The sequence below is a fragment of the Leptodactylus fuscus genome, chromosome 4, assembly GCF_031893055.1.
Source record: "Leptodactylus fuscus isolate aLepFus1 chromosome 4, aLepFus1.hap2, whole genome shotgun sequence".
Taxonomy (NCBI): Eukaryota; Metazoa; Chordata; class Amphibia; order Anura; family Leptodactylidae; genus Leptodactylus; species Leptodactylus fuscus.
The window spans coordinates 62,792,561-62,811,449 of NC_134268.1; the positions used below are offsets into that span (position 1 = coordinate 62,792,561).

At 41.2% G+C, this 18,889-nt stretch overlaps 1 protein-coding gene across 5 annotated transcripts in view; it reads left to right on the plus strand.

Annotated features, from left to right (window-relative positions):
- Positions 1-18,889, plus strand: part of NOL4 (nucleolar protein 4) — a 214,182-nt gene that overhangs the window by 140,374 nt on the left and 54,919 nt on the right. For all 5 annotated transcript variants that reach the window (XM_075270539.1, XM_075270536.1, XM_075270537.1 and 2 more), the window contains exon 6: positions 12,482-12,765. In XM_075270539.1, the coding sequence (XP_075126640.1) occupies positions 12,482-12,765 (284 nt within the window). The remainder of the gene's footprint in view (positions 1-12,481; positions 12,766-18,889) is intronic.

Genomic DNA, 18,889 nt, shown 5'->3' on the forward strand with positions numbered 1-18,889 from the left:
TATCTGTAGAGAAACCGCCAGTGTTTCCATAGGTGTAACGGACATGCTGCGATTTCCAAAACTGCAACAATTTTTCATATCGTAGCACATCCGCTGCACATATTTTTCAGCAATGTGTGGATGGGATTTTCTATTTAACCTGAAATTCTGCAATTGGCTACATTTCTGCACTGTGAACGACAAAAGTCACTTGAGGCTAAGGCCCCACAGGACGATCCACAACGCAATTCTTCCCGCAGCACTTTAAACAGAAATTTCGCTGAGCTTTCCTCCACAGACTTTGTTACAATTATATCTACAGGAAAGCTACCAGCATCTCTGTAGATATAATTGACATTCTGTGATTTTCAAAAACTGCGCCGGTTTTGGATATCGCAGCGTGTTTGCACTGCTGTTTTAACCGCAAAGTGGGCATAGGATTTGTATGAATCCCATCCACTTTGTCTGTACTGTATAACACCACAATTTTTCCCACAGTGTTGCCGCCGAGGGCAAATTGCGGCGTTTCCCTGGCCTAAAAGTCATTTCTAATGATTTTTTGATGTTTTTGTTGTCATCTGTGAAAAGATATCAGGCTGTAGCATTATAACCAATTGCAGAGGTTTAGGTTAACTCTGCTACACCTGTATGTTAAGGTCATTTTTACATTTCATAGATTGTGAGCTCTTGTGAGCAGGGCCCTCAGTCCCATTGCGTGAATTGACTATTTCTTTGTAAGGTATCTTTCTTGTCTGTATTTGAGCCCTAAAAAGTGTACAGTGCTGTGGAATATGTTGGCACTATATAAATAAAATGTATTATTATTACATTTACATTCTCCTAGATGTTAGGGGAGTGAATAGTCAGTGGTTATAATCACTGAGTGAACACTTACCTGAAAAAAATGTATCATAATAAACATTATTGATTCAGAAAGACCAGGCTTTATTGATCACAACACAAAATTATTTCTGAAGTGTATTCATAGGAACATACGGTCTTAGAAGCAAAATCCTTCCTCGGCCTCCTCTGCAGTAAAGCACCAGGTCTGCCATGGGAGCATACTATATGTGTAACTTCATAGAAAACATAGTAATGCGAACGTCCTGCTGTGTTCCTCATGGGCCACATATAATTATATATATATATATATATATATATATATATATATATATATATACACATATATATATATACACACACACAGTATATATATATATATATATATATATATATGATACTAGATAGTAACTAAGGAGCTAGCATTAGCAAAGTCAATAGGATCTAGCGTCAATCACTAATATGATAGCATAGGTCCCATTACTGGTATAGGAAACATACCTTATTGTGTGCGCTTTTACATATATCCACCCTTACATTAGTTCCTAAGTTTGCAACAAGCCTTAAAGTCTTCAGTTCACAACACACAGACATCTTGTTACAGAATAGCAAACCATGTTGTTTTTAAAAGCTGGTCATCTTATAACAAACATGTTCAGACATAAGGAAGGGTAAGGAAGGAAGCATAAAGAAAATGTATAGTATAGGTCGCTGGAGTACAATGGACTCTGTATATTGGATTTATTGAATGTGGAATACAAATACTGCAGTATTCGTGTGCTGTAAGAATATATTCACATACAGTATATATGTTGCAGAAATGTTTGCAGGTGCCCTATTCTTCTGAATAGCAGAAATCTATGTGCATGCTGCAGAAATATCCCACTTTATATGTAAGGAATATATTTTAGTTGCTGAAATTTCTGCACATGTGCTTGTACAATAAATGGCGAAACATCATTTTACAGTATCTTTTTAACCATTCTGAATGCTGGATCCCAGGCACCTGCAATCTCTCTACACTTGCTTATGCTGTTTGCCGCGTCGATAAATCAATATACAATACTGTTGGGACTGCGCGGCGCACCTGTTTCCTCTGGGGTCAGGGTCCACAATGCTGAAAAGCCTCAAAAGTAATCAGCTCTAAATTTGTGTATGAGCTCTATAGAAACAGCTGGGTATTACAGGACAGGACTTGTACACACAACTGCACATAGGACCTCTGTATACAGTATTTGCCCCATACTTCAGTACTCACAGCCATCTTTTATTACGTCTGTATTTGAGAACAGTAGCATGTCTGAGTCAGCGCAGCATACAAACATTTGAGGGGACATATTAATATTGACTAAGCTCATGTGTATTTAGACAATGATTATCTAAACATCATAAGGCAGAATCATACATCCTATAACTTTTCATGTGCATAGGTTGTATCTACCTCATATTCACAAACCCAAAACAAGTTATAAAAAATAGAACAGTAATAAAATAATCCAGGGTGACTGCTCATAGGGGACAGATAACTGTTTGAAGACAGCATCGCCACCTACTGTCCACCAGTGAGAAGAGCAGTCCTAGAGTCGCATGTCGCTCTTATTTCCCAGGCTCAAGTCCCTTTGGCAGATCCGACACTTAGCATTTCTATTGTTTCATTTATCACAGGATTTAATACCCTTTGATTTATGCATGCAGGAATATTATTTTTAGTATATGCTAATCTAACAAAATATAAATAAATACAGAATATTAACCATTTCTAGAATTTATGTTTATTTCAGGGTTTTTGGGGAATCCCAAAAATATTGATTTTGTAACATAAGACGTAATCACCCTGTGGTGCTCCAGACACTGGAGACATAAGGGCTGGTGACTACTTCATGCGCTATTTTTAGCTTAAATCGTAGTTAATCCGCCGCTGACTTTGGGTTTCTTCCCTGTTCATTCATCTTGATCTTCTGTATCCTTGCATAAATCATGAGTCCAGTGACAGGGCAGATACATGTATTACATACTGTAGCTTCATGTGCCTGAAGTGGAGTGCAGAGCCAGAGGACAGAGCCTGTGCTACATGGAGGCAGTGGTAAAGGGTTAAACTTTCTGCTGTACAATATGATGATACAGTTATATAAGTGTATGAGACAGAAGACTGGGAAGATCAATTCCTGCTATTACTACCATAGACAGAATTCTAGAATAAAAATGAAGATTGCTGTACATGGGGTGACAATAGGCAGTCACCAGTGTAGTGATCGGCGGTCAGAAGACATATCTACTCATAAAGAGCGAGTGTCAACATATCATAATATTTAATATTAAATTACATTGATTATTTAAGATTTTGGATGATACCTCTAAATTTATGTAAGATAAAATGGTGTGTGTCCTCTGGATGAATCTGCCCTTGGTTACAAACATCAGGATGGATCTTTCATTGTGTTTCCCAGCACTATACTCACTAAGCTTTCCACTTAGTACAGTACTGAAGTGTATGCTGCCGCCTAGGCCTAAGACATCTGACCGGTGGTCCCAACACCATATTTTCAAATACATTAAAATCATAGTTACACCTGCCAGTAGCTATTTATAATTAAAAGCAGCCATATTGGAGACCTGCACTTATTGGCTACTAGCAGTACACGCGACTTCATCCACGGAACCCTGACCCCCAGCGCGACCCACCTGTAGCGCCGCGCAGGCTTCTTCCTTTGCCTTGTGTGCACAGCGGCTCCCTTTTCCTCATCTCCCCCCTGGCGCCCGCCAACCCCCTTTTTTCCTACCCACTCCCTCATGTGCTCGCTTCTTTCTCCTACCCCATGCCCCTTTTCCCCCCTAGCCCTGTGTCCCCTTCCCCCGTGTTACCTACCCCGTACCCCCTTTTTCCCACCACCCCATGCCCCCTTCCATGTCTTCCCTACCCAGTGACCCCTTTCCCCCCCCCCCCAGACCCTGTGTCACCTTTCCCCCCACCAACCTGTGCCCATGGCCTCACCAAATCCCGGGCTCCCCGTGCACTGATGTTACAGGGGTGCCTAAGAGGGCCCCCCTCCCGTGGCAAACCATGTGCCCCCATTCCATCTGTGGGCACTGTGGCGGCCCTGTCCCCGTCCCCCTTCCAGGGGCCCCCGGGTTTACCTGCCCAGGCCCCCCCCATTCCGGGGGACCGGCAACCTCCTCACTCCCAACACCTCACCCCTCTCCCTTCGCAAAGTCTCCTAACTCGCCTGTCGTCACAACCCTTCTCCTGCGGCCGAATGACACTGTAGATAGTCCTGAGCAGACATCGGCGACATCCCCGACGGACTTGCAGAGTCCAGAGGCCGCAGCCGCCATGGGACAGCAGGCCGAACCGGTGTTCGAGACCGCAGCACAGGCAATCCCCTGTCCGGCCACGGCAGAGCACTGCGGTCCTGTAGTAAGCCCACACAGGCGTGGCAGCGTACGCACTTCTCGCTGCCCCAGAGTACGGGCCTGGTTCAGGACGGTCTGGACCTCTGAGAGCCGCCATGTTCTTGTGGACGCCGGCCGATAGCTCCGCCCACATAGAGAAGCGGCACCCATCCAGGTGAGCTGCTGATGAGGCTGGGATGACGTCATCCCAGGTGCTACAGCATCCCAGGTCCTGCAGCGAATTAAAAAGTGAAAAGCACCGGTCACGGGAGTGAATTGCGGTGGTGTATGGGAATTCCATGTAGCCTATCATTCAATCCGGGCCCCAAGGTATGTATGTGCGCAATTTCAGCCAAATCCGTTCGCCCGTCTAGGTGTCATTGCGTCCCCTTTCCAACGTATGTCTGCGATTGTGATGAAAAGTAGCCTAACGTTCAATCCTGCCTAGGAACTGTGTTTGTTGAAAATTTGAGCCAAATCGGTTGAGTGGTTTTTGCATGATTGAGGAACAAACATCCAAACACACATACTTTCACATTTATAATATTAGTAGGATATACAGTAATACAATACAATACTATGCCCAAAAGACATATACAATAGATTTATTAAACTGTCTAAAAGAAAAAACTGTATTAGTTGTCCCTAGTAACCAATCACAGTTAGGGGCCATTCACACTACTGTTGGTGACCATCAGCAGTGTCCGTAACTATTGTCCTTTACAAGCTTTTGGCTGAACCATCAGTAATCCACTAAAATTTCCATCCATTTCAATGGGATTTTATATTGTGTCTGTTTGTGTCCGTTTACACACAATCCGTCAGAAGTCTGTTTTTCTTCCAGCGGACAATAAAATCCTACATGCAGGACTTTTGTGTCCATTAAAAAACAAAATAAAAATAACGGACACGTGCTGTCCGTTTTTTCTAACATTGAAGTCTATGGGCAATGGATTTCTAACAGGCAGTAACTGGTAGTCATCAATTACTATCCGTTACCAGTTACTGCCATCAGAGCAGTACTCTCTGCCTCACTGTCCCCTGATGAACCTTTAGGCGGGGGAAATGCGTTGGGACCTTTTTGTACTTTCACTAAACAGGGCGCCATTAGTAATTTCCCCTTAGGGTCTCCCCCATTTCTACTTTGAATTTGATTTTGGTGAATCTTATTTTTTTGAGTGTTCACCTTATGTTAGGGGCAGACCAAGTAATTTATTCACATAATGAATAAGAGTTCACTTCTTGTGGTCCGCAGCAGTCTCAAACATAAAAGAGGTGACATTACTATCAATGTTACACCATCTATATCGCTATGGGGGACAGTAAACGGTTGGGGATTTGATAGACTCCCTTTACTGTATGTAAGTAAAAATTTACATTTTTGTAAGAAGTATAGCACACGGCAAAAGTGGATTGACTAAATGATAGAGATTCTTTGCATTGGTTGTCCAATCTGTTTTGACCAGTTTGTAGATCATACCATCAAGTAAGCCTAGCACGAATCTACCTGAAAGCGAACCTCAAGTTTCCCGTATGGAAATTTTTGCAGTGAGATCATATTGCTGCATTTGTTACCATTGAAGGAATTTCATGACCAATACTATTTTTCTCTACATTATAAATGAATTATCACATTTATTGGAGATATTATATCTCTGCTTTATAACTGTATTGATTTACTTAACCTCTATCTGCCTCTTAATATAAAGTCCACAATGTTTAGAGGCAGCTGGTGGGGTATGAGCTGCAGCCGACATGAAGAAGGGGCATCAACAAGCTATTGCTTTGGCCAGGGTGCTCATGTAATACCCCAGTATTAGTGGGCTAGGGCCATGAAATGAATCTTCACCCCAGATGGAGGAGCTGTTTCAGTGAACGATATTTGCAAATGATTGTAAAGTGACTTCTGCTCCCTTGAGATTAGGTGGAGATCAGACACATTTCGAGACTGAACATATTAAACATGTCATTGCCTTCCTTTCATTCTGGCTCCTTAGAGGGATTGCCACTTTAAAATTTTATTTACTAAGAATGCTTCTTGCTGACAAGCCAGCTCACAATTCATTAAAATTAGAAGCTACTTGACAAGCTAAAGCCGCTTTCTTGCCCATTCATCACAGCGTTATCTCCAGTACTTTATACTGAATAACTTACCAGCTCACGATCTATATAATAATGTAGTGCTGTATTTTACTGTTCATAGATGATAACTCTGTGCACTCACTTTACATTGTTGTCATACTGTATATATATATTTGGTACATAGATATTAGCAACCATAAGATGTCATTATACTCTTCTTCCTGGGGTAATTTCCTCTAGTCTAGGTTCACACCAGACATTTGTGTGGGTTGGTGTTTTCTATACAAAGTGTCATACCAGATGTTAAGTGTGAAGTGCCAGGGATTTATGGGCTATTCTGTGCATTGCATTTTGAGTCCTTGCTTTATTTCTAACCATTCTTTATTTCCTGATGTTTGTGGTACAAATTAAATTAATTATAATGGCAAAAAAAAATCAAGCAAAAATGGTAAAAAAGTGAGCATTAGCTAAAGCCCCACTTTGCGGAAACCACATGGGGAAAAAAACTCAGCCTTGTACAGTACATGCAAAGTGAATGGGATTTTGGCTAATCCCATTCACACATTTCAGGAAAAAAAAATGCTACAGAAATATTACGATTTCAAAAATATTGAACGCTCATGTTTTCCCTATAGGTTTAATAAGGGAAGAAAATCCAAGGAGAAAAACCCCTGCAAAAATGCATTGATAAACAATGTTAGGTGCGTTTCGCTACGTGGAGCCTTTGTCTAAAGCAGGGTGTCCTGCAGCAAAAAGTGCTGCAGGAAGAACCACGGCAACAATGCTTCGCGGTTCTTCCCACAGCACATGCGTAGCATATTGAAATCAATGGGTTAAAAAGCCTCCCATTGATTTCAATGTGTAGCGCGCGTAAGACGGAACCCATTGAAGTCAATGGGATTCTGTTTGCAAGCGCTCACGCTGACACGTGTTTACTTGTCAGAATGAGCGGTGCGTTACTCCGTGGGACCGGGGCCTAGGAGTGCCAAAGTACAGCACTCACATACCTCTGATCCTCCCATTGAACTGAATGGGCGTGTGAATGCTTCCCATCCAGCAAGCTGCACAACTATATTCATTTGGTGGCTGCAGTCAGGTTCTTGGGATAGGTAGGGGCTGTTCGTAGGATAGGTAGGGGTCTGTACAGCAAAAGTGGGATTGGCAGGAGGAAGTTTAGCAATGGGAGAGCAATGGGAGTTAACGGGAACATGTTTGTTTCTTAACATACCATTTTAAACCATTAAAAAGTGGAAGATTGTTCTATTTTTGTCAATTTTCTCAGATTGACAGACCAACACAAGTCAATGGGTCATTTTCCAACATCCATTAAAACAGATTTTTATCAGCTTGATTGCCATTAAAAACAGATGAGAGGGTTGGGTAAAAAAAAAAAAAAAAAAATAGACAAAGGAAGTACATGAAATTTGTGAACAAATGACAAACAGTTAAAAAAAAAAAAAAAGACAAACTGAAGCAAAACTGACATTTAGAATTGGCAAATTGACAGAAAACTAATGAAAATAATTGAACCACTAGTGGACGTTAAGAAATAAAAGTCTTATCTGTTTTAATGTCCTTTTTTCAGTGTCGTTTTTGTAGCCTTCAATAGACAGTGTGGATGTAGTCTTAGAGAGCAGACACAGAGATATCCAGTAAGCTAGGTCTGCTGGAATAGGCAGTGAATATAGAGCGCCGGTGTTACAAGACATAAGTATATGAACAACTCTCTGTAACCAAACACATGCTTTAATAAGGGTAATTTCTTACTATGTCCATTCCATTACCTGCCAGCTACAAATCTAAGACATCCCGTTTAGGATATAATGAACCTACAAGCTACAATCTGGGATGAATGGCTCAAGCTGTGAGAGCTGAGATTTCTCTTGGAAGACATTGTAGCTGAATTCCTAATTTAAAAATTTCAAGATAAAATTTTATGAAGTCAAACACCAGCGGTAAGACATGCCTGTAAAGCAGCAGGAGGCCGGAGTAATAAGAGTAGAAGGCCAGCGCTCCATCGTTCATAGCGGACCGGTGCTTAGTGCTCTGAGGCATGGCATCATAAAATGCTGGAATATTACTGCAGCCTGGCATACGCTTTGTTGTCATGGCTAGGGTTTTCTTATATGAAGTCCAGGCTGCGGTAACATGCTGCATCATTGTGTAATACCACTGAGGCTTTACAATACATGGGGCAAATATACAGATGTGGAACCACGTGTGAAGAATGCACATAAAAGGATTTTCTAGGGTATTTAAAGGGGCTATGTGAGGAATAGAAATTGTCTGCAGTGTAGGCACTATACTTTATAAGCTCACAGTAACATATGTTGCGACCACCCATCACGCTGCAGATTGCTGGAGGAGGCTGGAAGTCTTGTCTTTCTGCATCCTTTGCTGATGCCCTGATTCTGGCTTATGTGACATTCCCCCCCTACTGCTGCGCTTGTTCACTATATAGTCATCTGACCCAGATTTGGAGAGCCAGTAGAGGAAGCCCAACACTAATGTGAACCTAACATGACTGTGATGCTACACCCTGGTAACAGACTCCCTTTAAAGTGTACCTACTTTTTTGGATGGCTTTTCAGGATAAGTTGCCATTTGTATGCACATAAGAAGTACCAATATATGAGTTGTATTCTGCAGGCTCTTTCGCTTATTTTCTATGTGCAGCATGCCAAAGGTAAATTGTAATATTCCCGGATAGATGAATCATGGGATGTAAAATCCAGTGATAAATAAAATCAGGATGGAACTGCTAAGTGCTGGATCTGCCAGGCTGACTTCTCATCAAAAACGACCAATGTTTGGGTGATTCAGCGATAATATCACATGCTGAGCGTCAGGCTTTATATAGGCTTACCATACCGCTTTAAGTTCACGATAGATGCAAAATGCACACTGTGGTTAAAATACTAGGTCCTCTCATTTTAATCTTTCAGATGAATTCTTTTAATTTCCAGTCAGCTTTTTATTCCTGTGAATTGGCAAATAGATTCTCAAATTACTCTCTGCACACTGTTCTTTCATGGTCCAAGACACTCCCACCACTCTCAATTGGTTCATTAAGAGCAGGGGGAGTGTCTGAGACTACTAAAGCATAATAATAATAATAAATAATTATAATTATAAATAACAACACCACATTTTATTTACAGTCCTATGAAAAAGTTTGGGCACCCCTATTAATCTTAATCATTTTTAGTTCTAAATATTTTGGTGTTTGCAGCAGCCATTTCAGTTTGATATATCTAATAACTGATGGACACAGTAATATTTCAGGATTGAAATGAGGTTTATTGTACTAACAGAAAATGTGCAATATGCATTAAACCACAATTTGACCGGTGCAAAAGTATGGGCACCTCAACAGAAAAGTGACATTAATATTTAGTAGATCCTCCTTTTACAAAGATAACAGACTCTAGTCGCTTCATGTAGCTTTTAATCAGTTCCTGGATCCTGGATGAAGGTATTTTGGACCATTCCTCTTTACAAAACAATTCAAGTTCAGTTCAGTGTGATGGTGGCCGAGCATGGACAGCCCGCTTCAAATCATCCCACAGATGTTCAATGATATTCAGGTCTGGGGACTGGGATGGCCATTCCAGAACATTGTAATTGTTCCTCTGCATGAATGCCTGAGTCGATTTGGAGCGGTGTTTTGGATCATTGTCTTGCTGAAATATCCATCCCCGGCGTAACTTCAACTTCGTCACTGATTCTTGAACATTATTCTCAAGAATCTGCGGATGCTGTGTGGAATCCATGCGACCCTCAACTTTAACAAGATTCCCGGTGCCAGCATTGGCCACACAGCCCCAAAGCATGATGGAACCTCCACCAAATTTTACAGTGGGTAGCAAGTGTTTTTCTTGGAATGCTGTTTTTTTGGACGCCATGCATAACGCCTTTTTGTATGACCAAACAACTCAATCTTTGTTTCATCAGTCCACAGGACCTTCATCCAAAATGAAGCTGGCTTGTCCAAATGTGCTTTTGCATACCTCAGGCGACTCTGTTTGTGGCGTGCTTGCAGAAACGGCTTCTTTCTCATCACTCTCCCATACAGCTTCTCCTTGTGCAAAGTGCGCTGTATTGTTGACCGATGCACAGTGACACCATCTGCAGCAAGATGATGCTACAGCTCTTTGGAGGTCATCTGTGGATTGTCCTTGACTGTTCTCACCATTCTTCTTCTCTGCCTTTCTGATATTTTTCTTGGCCTGCCACTTCTGGGCTTAACAAGAACTGTCCCTGTGGTCTTCCATTTCCTTACTATGTTCCTCACAGTGGAAACTGACAGGTTAAATCTCTGAGACAACTTTTTGTATCCTTCCCCTGAACAACTATGTTGAACAATCTTTGTTTTCAGATCATTTGAGAGTTGTTTTGAGTAGCCCATGATGCCACTCTTCAGAGGAGATTCAAATAGGAGATCAACTTGCAATTGGCCACCTTAAATACCTTTTCTTATGATTGGATACATCTGGCTATGAAGTTCAAAGCTCACTGAGGTTACAAAACCAATTTTGTGCTTCAATAAGTCAGTAAAAAGTAGTTAGGGGAATTCAAATCAATAAAATGATAAGGGTGCCCATACTTTTGCATCGGTCAAATTTTGGTTTAATGCATATTGCACATTTTCTGTTAGTACAATAAACCTCATTTCAATCCTGAAATATTACTGTGTCCATCAGTTATTAGATATATCAAACTGAAATGGCTGTTGCAAACACCAAAATATTTAGAACAAAAAATGATTAAGATTAATAGGGGTGCCCAAACTTTTTCATAGGACTGTATATAGCGCCAACATATTCCGCAGCACTGCAAAATTTGTAGGGTTCAAGTACAGACAAAAAGATACCTTACAAAGAAATAGTCAATTCACACAATGGGACTGAGGGCCCTGCTCGCAAGAGCTTACAATCTATGAGGTAGAGGGGGTGACACAAGAGGTAGCAGGGGCGGCATTGCTTATACAGAGGTCAGACAATTTTGTAATAGAGGTGACTGTCATTACACATTAAAAGTGTAAAACTGTATGAGCCGTCACCAGTCATGTCCTTTAACGTACAGGTGGTGCCCGGACATCTAATGTTAGCCTGAAATGGCATCATATCATGTGGGGTAATGTGGAAGCGGGGACAGAGGGTTTGTTTTAGGGATTCTAATTACGGTACAGAAGGGTTTACGTTAGAAATTGTGATAGACCTGTCTGAAAAGATGTGTCTTTAGTTTGTGCTTGAAGCTGTAGAAATTGAGAGTTAATCTGAATGTTCGGGATAGAACATTCCAGAGAAGTGGTGCAGCTCGGGAGAAGTCTTGGATACGAGCGTGGGAGGTTCTGATAAGAGAGGATGTAAGAAAGCATAGTATACATAGAACAGTCTGGAGGTCATTTTATAGAAATTAAGGAGGAATGAGAATCAGGGGAACAGTGCCAAAAGGATAAAGGCAACAAGGTATTTTTAGGGGGTTTTCTGAGCTAAAAATATTGCTTACCTAAGGATAGATCATCTGAATCAGTTCTGTGGGGTCTGACACCTAGCACCCCCATGGATCAGCTGTTTTCAGCTGCTGCTACACAAAGCAAGGGAGCAAGAAGCAGACTGTCTTTCTCTCTTTGTAGTGGTCAGACTAGGTTACTGCAGATCAGCTCCCATTCACATGTGTAATCTGCAGTCATTTGGTTCAGCCAAGGAAAGAGCTGCCTGCTTCCTGCTCTATTCTCTATGTATTAGAACAGCTGATCAATGGGGTGCTGGTCCTCCACTGATCTGACATTGGTGACCTATCCTTAGGATTGGTATTAATATTTTTAGCCCAGGAAACCAAAATATATTTACATTGTGGTGAAATTTTTAAGTTTGATCCATAGAGTTGGTTTAACATTATGTTGATAAAATCACGAATAACATTACAAGGCTGCTCAGTATATTTAATGGACCGGGAATGATGCCCATGTATCCATACATCTCTGAATAACACATTTAAGGGTTGCAGAGATGATTTGTTGTGTCAGCTCTAAACAAATTGAGGTTTATCTAATGTAATTATTCTTGAAGTGATGAAAATATGACACATACGTTAGGACGTTTGGTTTTATGGTTGCTTTCTAAGTGCATTGCTTTTACGAGTCAGTGTAAAACCTAAACAGCTGTTTAAAATATATGTTTTGCAGATGATTCCGCTCCAGAGAGTTTTAGTGGTAATGAAACATTGGGACACAGCTCAAATGCAACAGGAGGAGCAAACAGCAGGGAGGCAACTGAAGCTAACAGCAATGGAAAACCCAGTACGGAGCAGGATGAACAGCCATTGAATCTGAGTGACTGTCCTCTGTCAACTCCTTTAAATTCAGAATTCCAAATAGATGACCACAGTAGTAATGGAAAAACTAAGTACAAGAACCTCCTGATTGGTGACATTAAGATGGAGCGAGAAACAAGGGAAAATGGAAGCAAGGTAAGTCACATAGTGCTGCTTACACATATTGGTGCACTAAGGCTAGGTAAGTCATAGGGTCATACAAGACCAGACTCAGCCTTGGTCTTCACAAGTTATCAAGAACATTTTTGGAGGTATATAAAAATTAGTAATCTTAAATACTCCTTAGAGTACTGTCCAGTTACGAGGGCAACATCTCCTTGATGTTTATATATGGACCACTAATATGGTTGTGCCTATTCTCAAGCTTCTTTCCTCTACAAACACGTCTTGTAATAATATTCTCTCCAGAGACATTAATGTGGTCATCTATCTCCTGTTAATCTGCAAGGCTTTCTCAGTACTCCTTACACTATTAGGATGATTTTGGTGAATTGCCACTCAGAATATCTAATATTAGGTTGTGTTGAGTCTTGGTATAAGGGCATACTTATTCCAGCAAGACCGTATTCTCATAACGTTATCATGACCTCTTATTTTCAGTATTAAAGCAATAGAACTAAAATGTATCATGTATAATCCTTAGAAATTGTGCTTTACATCCATAATGGTTCTTCAGATTTATAGGAAGATACCAGTTCTCTTCTTGACAAGTATACTATGAACCTGCCTAGATTTTGTAGCATTTCCAATTGGATGATGTGATGATTGGTTATACTAATTTTTATAATTTTAGTAGAAGTTTTTGGTTCTATGTTTTCTACCATGCTGAACAAATTTACAGTCACAAATGTAGGAATATGAGATCATGACAACGTATTTTTCAAGCTTTCTTCCGATTTGTTGTTTATTTTACAAACTTAAGATAAGTTCCTTATATCACATATGTTTATCTTCCATTTGGATAGTAAACAAACATGAATAAAGCTTCCATCTTATTATTCACATTATAGTAAATGGAGAATTATGAATATGGAGGGTACTCACTCTGATGCCATTTCAGTCCTTAAAGGGATTCTATCATTAAAATGCAATTTTGTCTGACTAACACGTAAGAATAGCCTTAAGAAAAACTATTTTTCTCCTACCTTTAGATGTCTTCTGCGCGCTGTTGTTCGGTAGAAATCCTGGTTTTCTTCGGTATGCAAATGAGTTCTCTGGCAGCACTGGGGGCGTCCCAGATGCTGCGAAAGAACTCTTCAGCGACGCCTATATTTTCTTCAGGAACGGCCTCTTCATGCATCTTTTTACGGTGCTGGGGGGGTCAAACTTCTATGCATGCACAAGTCAGCTCTGCCATGGGCCTCGGGCAGAGCTGACTGAACGTGGCTATTTTTTTGTGGCCGCTTACGCAAGCATGCGCAGTACACTCCTGTAGTTCAACGGAGTACAGAGCGTACTGTACATGCTCGTGTAAGCCACAAAAAAATAGCTACTCACATGTGCAGTCGGCTCTGCCCAAGACCCGATGGCAGAGCCGACTTGCGCATGCATAGAAGTTTGACCCATGGCGCTGGAAGAAGACGCGTGAAGAGGCCGTTCCAGGCAAAGATAGAGGTGGTGGTGGAGATTTCTATCGCAGCATTGGGGATGCCCCCAATGCTGTTTGAGCATTGGGGAACGCCCCCAGTGCTGCAAGATAACTCATTTGCATACCGAAGAAAACCGGGATTTCTACTGAATGGCGGAGCGGAGAAGACATCTAAAAGTAGGAGAAGAATGGCCTTAAGGCTATTCCTACGTGTTAGTCAGAAAAAAATTGCATTTTAATGATTGAATCCCTTTAATTCTGATCCTATGACAGATCAGAACAATAGACTTCAATGACCGCAGTGTGTCGTTCTGTTCTAGAAACAAGTGCTGTACTACCAAATTATTGTGAAAAGAAATTTACTGTATTTGGTTCAGGTTAATAATTAACCAATCCTTTGTATACATGTTGAGATGAAAATTTTCTTTTATTAAAACTTGGCTACACATTTTACAATTTTTATACTTAATTAGAAACTTTGTAAAATATAAATGGATCTTTCAATGCAATATCAGATTAATATATACTGTGCCCAGAAAAATGCAGGAAATATATACGTCTTCGTACAGGTTCCATAAATAAGAGCGATTTAACTGGAATCTTATCATTTTAATGGTAACTAAATTGAATATATTTAGAATAAAAATAATGGAAACATATTGCCTCAATACTGGTATTTATGTAGACGGAATAAATATTTATGGCGCATGAAAGATGGTGCTTATTAATATTATTTTTCATCCTGACAACTTACTAACCATTTCTTCTCAGTCCTCTGAAGAATGTGAATATAACCAAAGATGGGAGATCATTTTTATTGTAGTTAGAAACCAGTCCATCATCTGTGATGACCACATTTTCTGCACTCACATTACTTTCTTCTGAAGGCACACTTAAGCCCTTCTCGCCCAGTAGGATTCATTTGCATCACTTTTTTTTATTATATTTGCAAAAAATGTAATTTAGACATGAGAGGTCTTTGTGATTCTCATTTTTGGTTGAATCGTGGCAAAAGCAAATGTCTTAAAGGGTTATTCCCAGCTCATTTTGTGGACACTGGGGTCCCAACTCTGGGATCCCCATTGATCTTGAGAATGATGTCCAAAGTGGTGGATTATCACTGCAGCACCTTCACTGCTGCCCTTGAGGATTGTATTGAGTTGATTTTTCAAGTTGTATGAGCCTTGTAAACACCAGGATATCTGTAGGATGAGGCCCGCAGTGTTTTTTTGTTGCAGATTTTGCGGCGGTTTTTTGAGCCAAAGCCAGGAATGAATTGAGCAGAATGGAAAAGTATAAGGCTGAGTTCAGACTGGGTTTTTTGGTCAGGATGTTGATGTGGAATCCGCGTCAAAATCCTGACCAAAAAAAAAAACCCACCTCCCATTGAAATCAATTGGAGGCGGTCATTTCTTTTTTTTCTGCGAGTGGTTTGTTTCCGCTTGCAGAAAAAAGCAGCAACATGCTCTTTTTTCAGACAGATTCCGCAGCTGAATCAGCCTGAATGTCCGCCTGAAGACTCTACCTCCCAACTAGACCCATTCATTTGGGCCTTATCCGGAGCAGCATTCCACGACTGGATGCCAGTGCACTGCAGTGGCATCAAGTCGCGTCTACCTGTTTTTTGGTCCAGAATCTGAGGCAGCCTCCACATCAAATTCTGAACCAAAAAACCCCGTCTGAATTCAGCCTAAGAGCATTCTAGATAGTTCCCTTTCCTTTTGTTGCTATTCTTGGCTTTGGCTCAAAAAAACGCAGTAAAATGTGTAACAAAAAAGTAGTGTTTCTGCAATGTGGGACCCCAGCCTTAATGAGAGTCATGACTGTACAAAAATGGTACCTTACAAGGGTCAAATGTTTGTATACACAAGTCTATGTACAGCAAATAAGTGGAGATATTCCCAACATACATGCTGATGTTATACAGCTAAAGCATAGATCCATATAGCAGCAATGCTATTCCCTGGAATATAAGCAGGATCAAACGTCTAGTATATTTGAGTTATGGTGTACCGTACATGCGTTAGCACATATGCACCATTTTTATAAACAGTGTAAAATTCCAGTGTTGCCCTCCCTTTCTGACTACGACTACAGCCATCAGTTGCAGTTGGCACCTTGTTTAGGCATAGGCTAACTGCATTGGGCAGTCTGGAGCATAGGGTATAATACAACTTTTAGATACTGCTACCAAAACAACCCCATTCAAAAGGATTTTGTGCATCAATTCTGTTGTTTATGAATATACCCTAAAGCACTTCTACTTTGCTACAGTGCAACAAGATTGCAAAAGTTATCTCCCACCCTGAAATTACTCCAATATCTGCGGTAAAAAACAGGTTCATATGCTGAATGTCTGGCCAGCAGATGGTTGATACTTACATGCATTTATTTGCATTTAGATAATCTCTTTAATTCACACTGGTCCTGTGGATGTGGAACTAAAGGAACTTTATTGTACTGTACATAATAGGAATATTTCATGTAGGGTCTGAAATTACCACTCAATTCAAGTTTCTTATTGAAATCTCACATCAGCTATATTAACACCATAATAACAGTATGTATAGTAAAGCGGGATTAGAGTCTTTGGAGAGTATATAAGGGCTAAAGAAGAGAGTGCAGGTAGTGATATATACATAGAGGGAATTATCCAGGCCTCTAGCATTGAAAAGTTGCACATTTTTGCACAGTTTTATCTGTCCGCGATTCTTTTCTGAAAAGGGTTTGGTCAGGGCTTCATGGGAGGGATGTGGCATTTACTATTATTTATACAAGAATTGGGTGTAAATTGTAGCTTAGATATACACCAGCTCTTAGCCAACAGATTTGAGTGATTGTGAAGCAAGAGGACAAGCTGTGTACAATACTGTCTGTCTACTGTCTGTATACGGCAGCTGGCATATAAATTGTGAACATGTGTAAGAAGTCAGTAGCCTCCCATGTTTCAGACCTCCAGAAGATGTCTAACAACAATTAACTCAAATTGTGAAAATTTCAGGAAAAATGCAGAAGTATGGTATGTTTCCTCTACATGAGAGTCATAATATATTTTCTTCATTATCAATACTAACTCTTTCAAAAGATTTGTGCACATTGAGACAGCTGAGAAATTTCAGCTCTGAAGCCTTTAGAAGAATGAATGCAGGATGTAGCTCTGGGCTAGAAAACATTCTGTAAGAGGATCAATGCAGAATACATACTTTTATGGAATACATACTTTTCAAGTTTTACGTAGGCATATTTTATGCTAGGGTGGGTTGTACATTGGCTGCACAGAGTTCATGTGTAAAAACAGTATATGGCTCCTCAACCACCCATTGCTTATTCCCTTACACCTCCCAGTCCAATCAGTAATTGTTAACTAATTCAGTCCTTGCTATCCAATCTGGCAGTTACTACAAATGTTGCTATACTCAGTGGCGTAACTAGGAATGGCAGGGCCCCGTTGCGAAGTTTTGACACGGCCCCCCCCAACTGACACCGACGACCTCGACTGACCCCCTCCTCCGCATTACTGCCCCTTAGTGGCCCCTGCACACAGTATTAAGTCCCATAGTGGCCCCTGCACACAGTATTATGTCCCCTAGTGGCCCCTGCACACAGTATTATGTCCCTTAGTGGCCCCTGCACACAGTATTATGTCCCATAGTGGCCCCTGCACACAGTATTATGTCCCTTAGTGGCCCCTGCACACAGTATTATGGCCCATAGTGGCCCCTGCACACAGTATTATGGCCCATAGTGGCCCCTGCACACAGTATTATGTCCCCTAGTGGCCCCTGCACACAGTATTAAGTCCCATAGTGGCCCCTGCACACAGTATTATGTCCCTTAGTGGCCCCTGCACACAGTATTATGCCCCATAGTGGCCCCTGCACACAGTATTATGTCCCTTAGTGGCCCCTGCACACAGTATTATGGCCCATAGTGGCCCCTGCACACAGTATTATGGCCCATAGTGGCCCCTGAACACAGTATTATGTCCCCTAGTGGCCCCTGCACACAGTATTGTGTCCCCTAGTGGCCCCTGCACACAGTATTATGTCCCCTAGTGGCCCCTGCACACAGTATTATGTCTCATAGTGGCCCCTGCACACAGTATTATGTCCCATAGTGGCCTCTGCACACACTATTATGTCCCTTAGTGGCCCCTGCACACACTATTATGTCCCACTGTGGACACCCATAAACAATTATTATACTCTGGCGTCTTTTCATAACTTAATTCCCCCTGCACCCCTCAACCACCAATGTTACAAAAAAAAAAAAATATATATATCGAACCGCTTTCCCACGAACCTGCAGACTCCAACTCTAATGTCTGCAGCTAGGTGCTTGTGGCTCTTCCCTGCCGCAGACATCATCAACCGAAGATTGAATAATTGGGCATGGGGCTATACTATTGTATTCACCAGATAGAGGTGAAGTCACTGCCTGCCGCCTGAAACAGTGAAATATCACCCGAAATGTGGGACTGTCCCGCACGATCCGTGGCAGCTGAGGGGGCCCCCTTAACCATAGGGCCCGGTGTAGCTGCACCTATGGTTAAAGCAGCCCTGCCTGGTGCATATATTCAAGTCATGATTTGCATTGATGTGGTTTTTTTAGTAGATTATGCATGAGCACAATATGAGTCTTTACACTGGTTTATACCGAGCTATCATGACT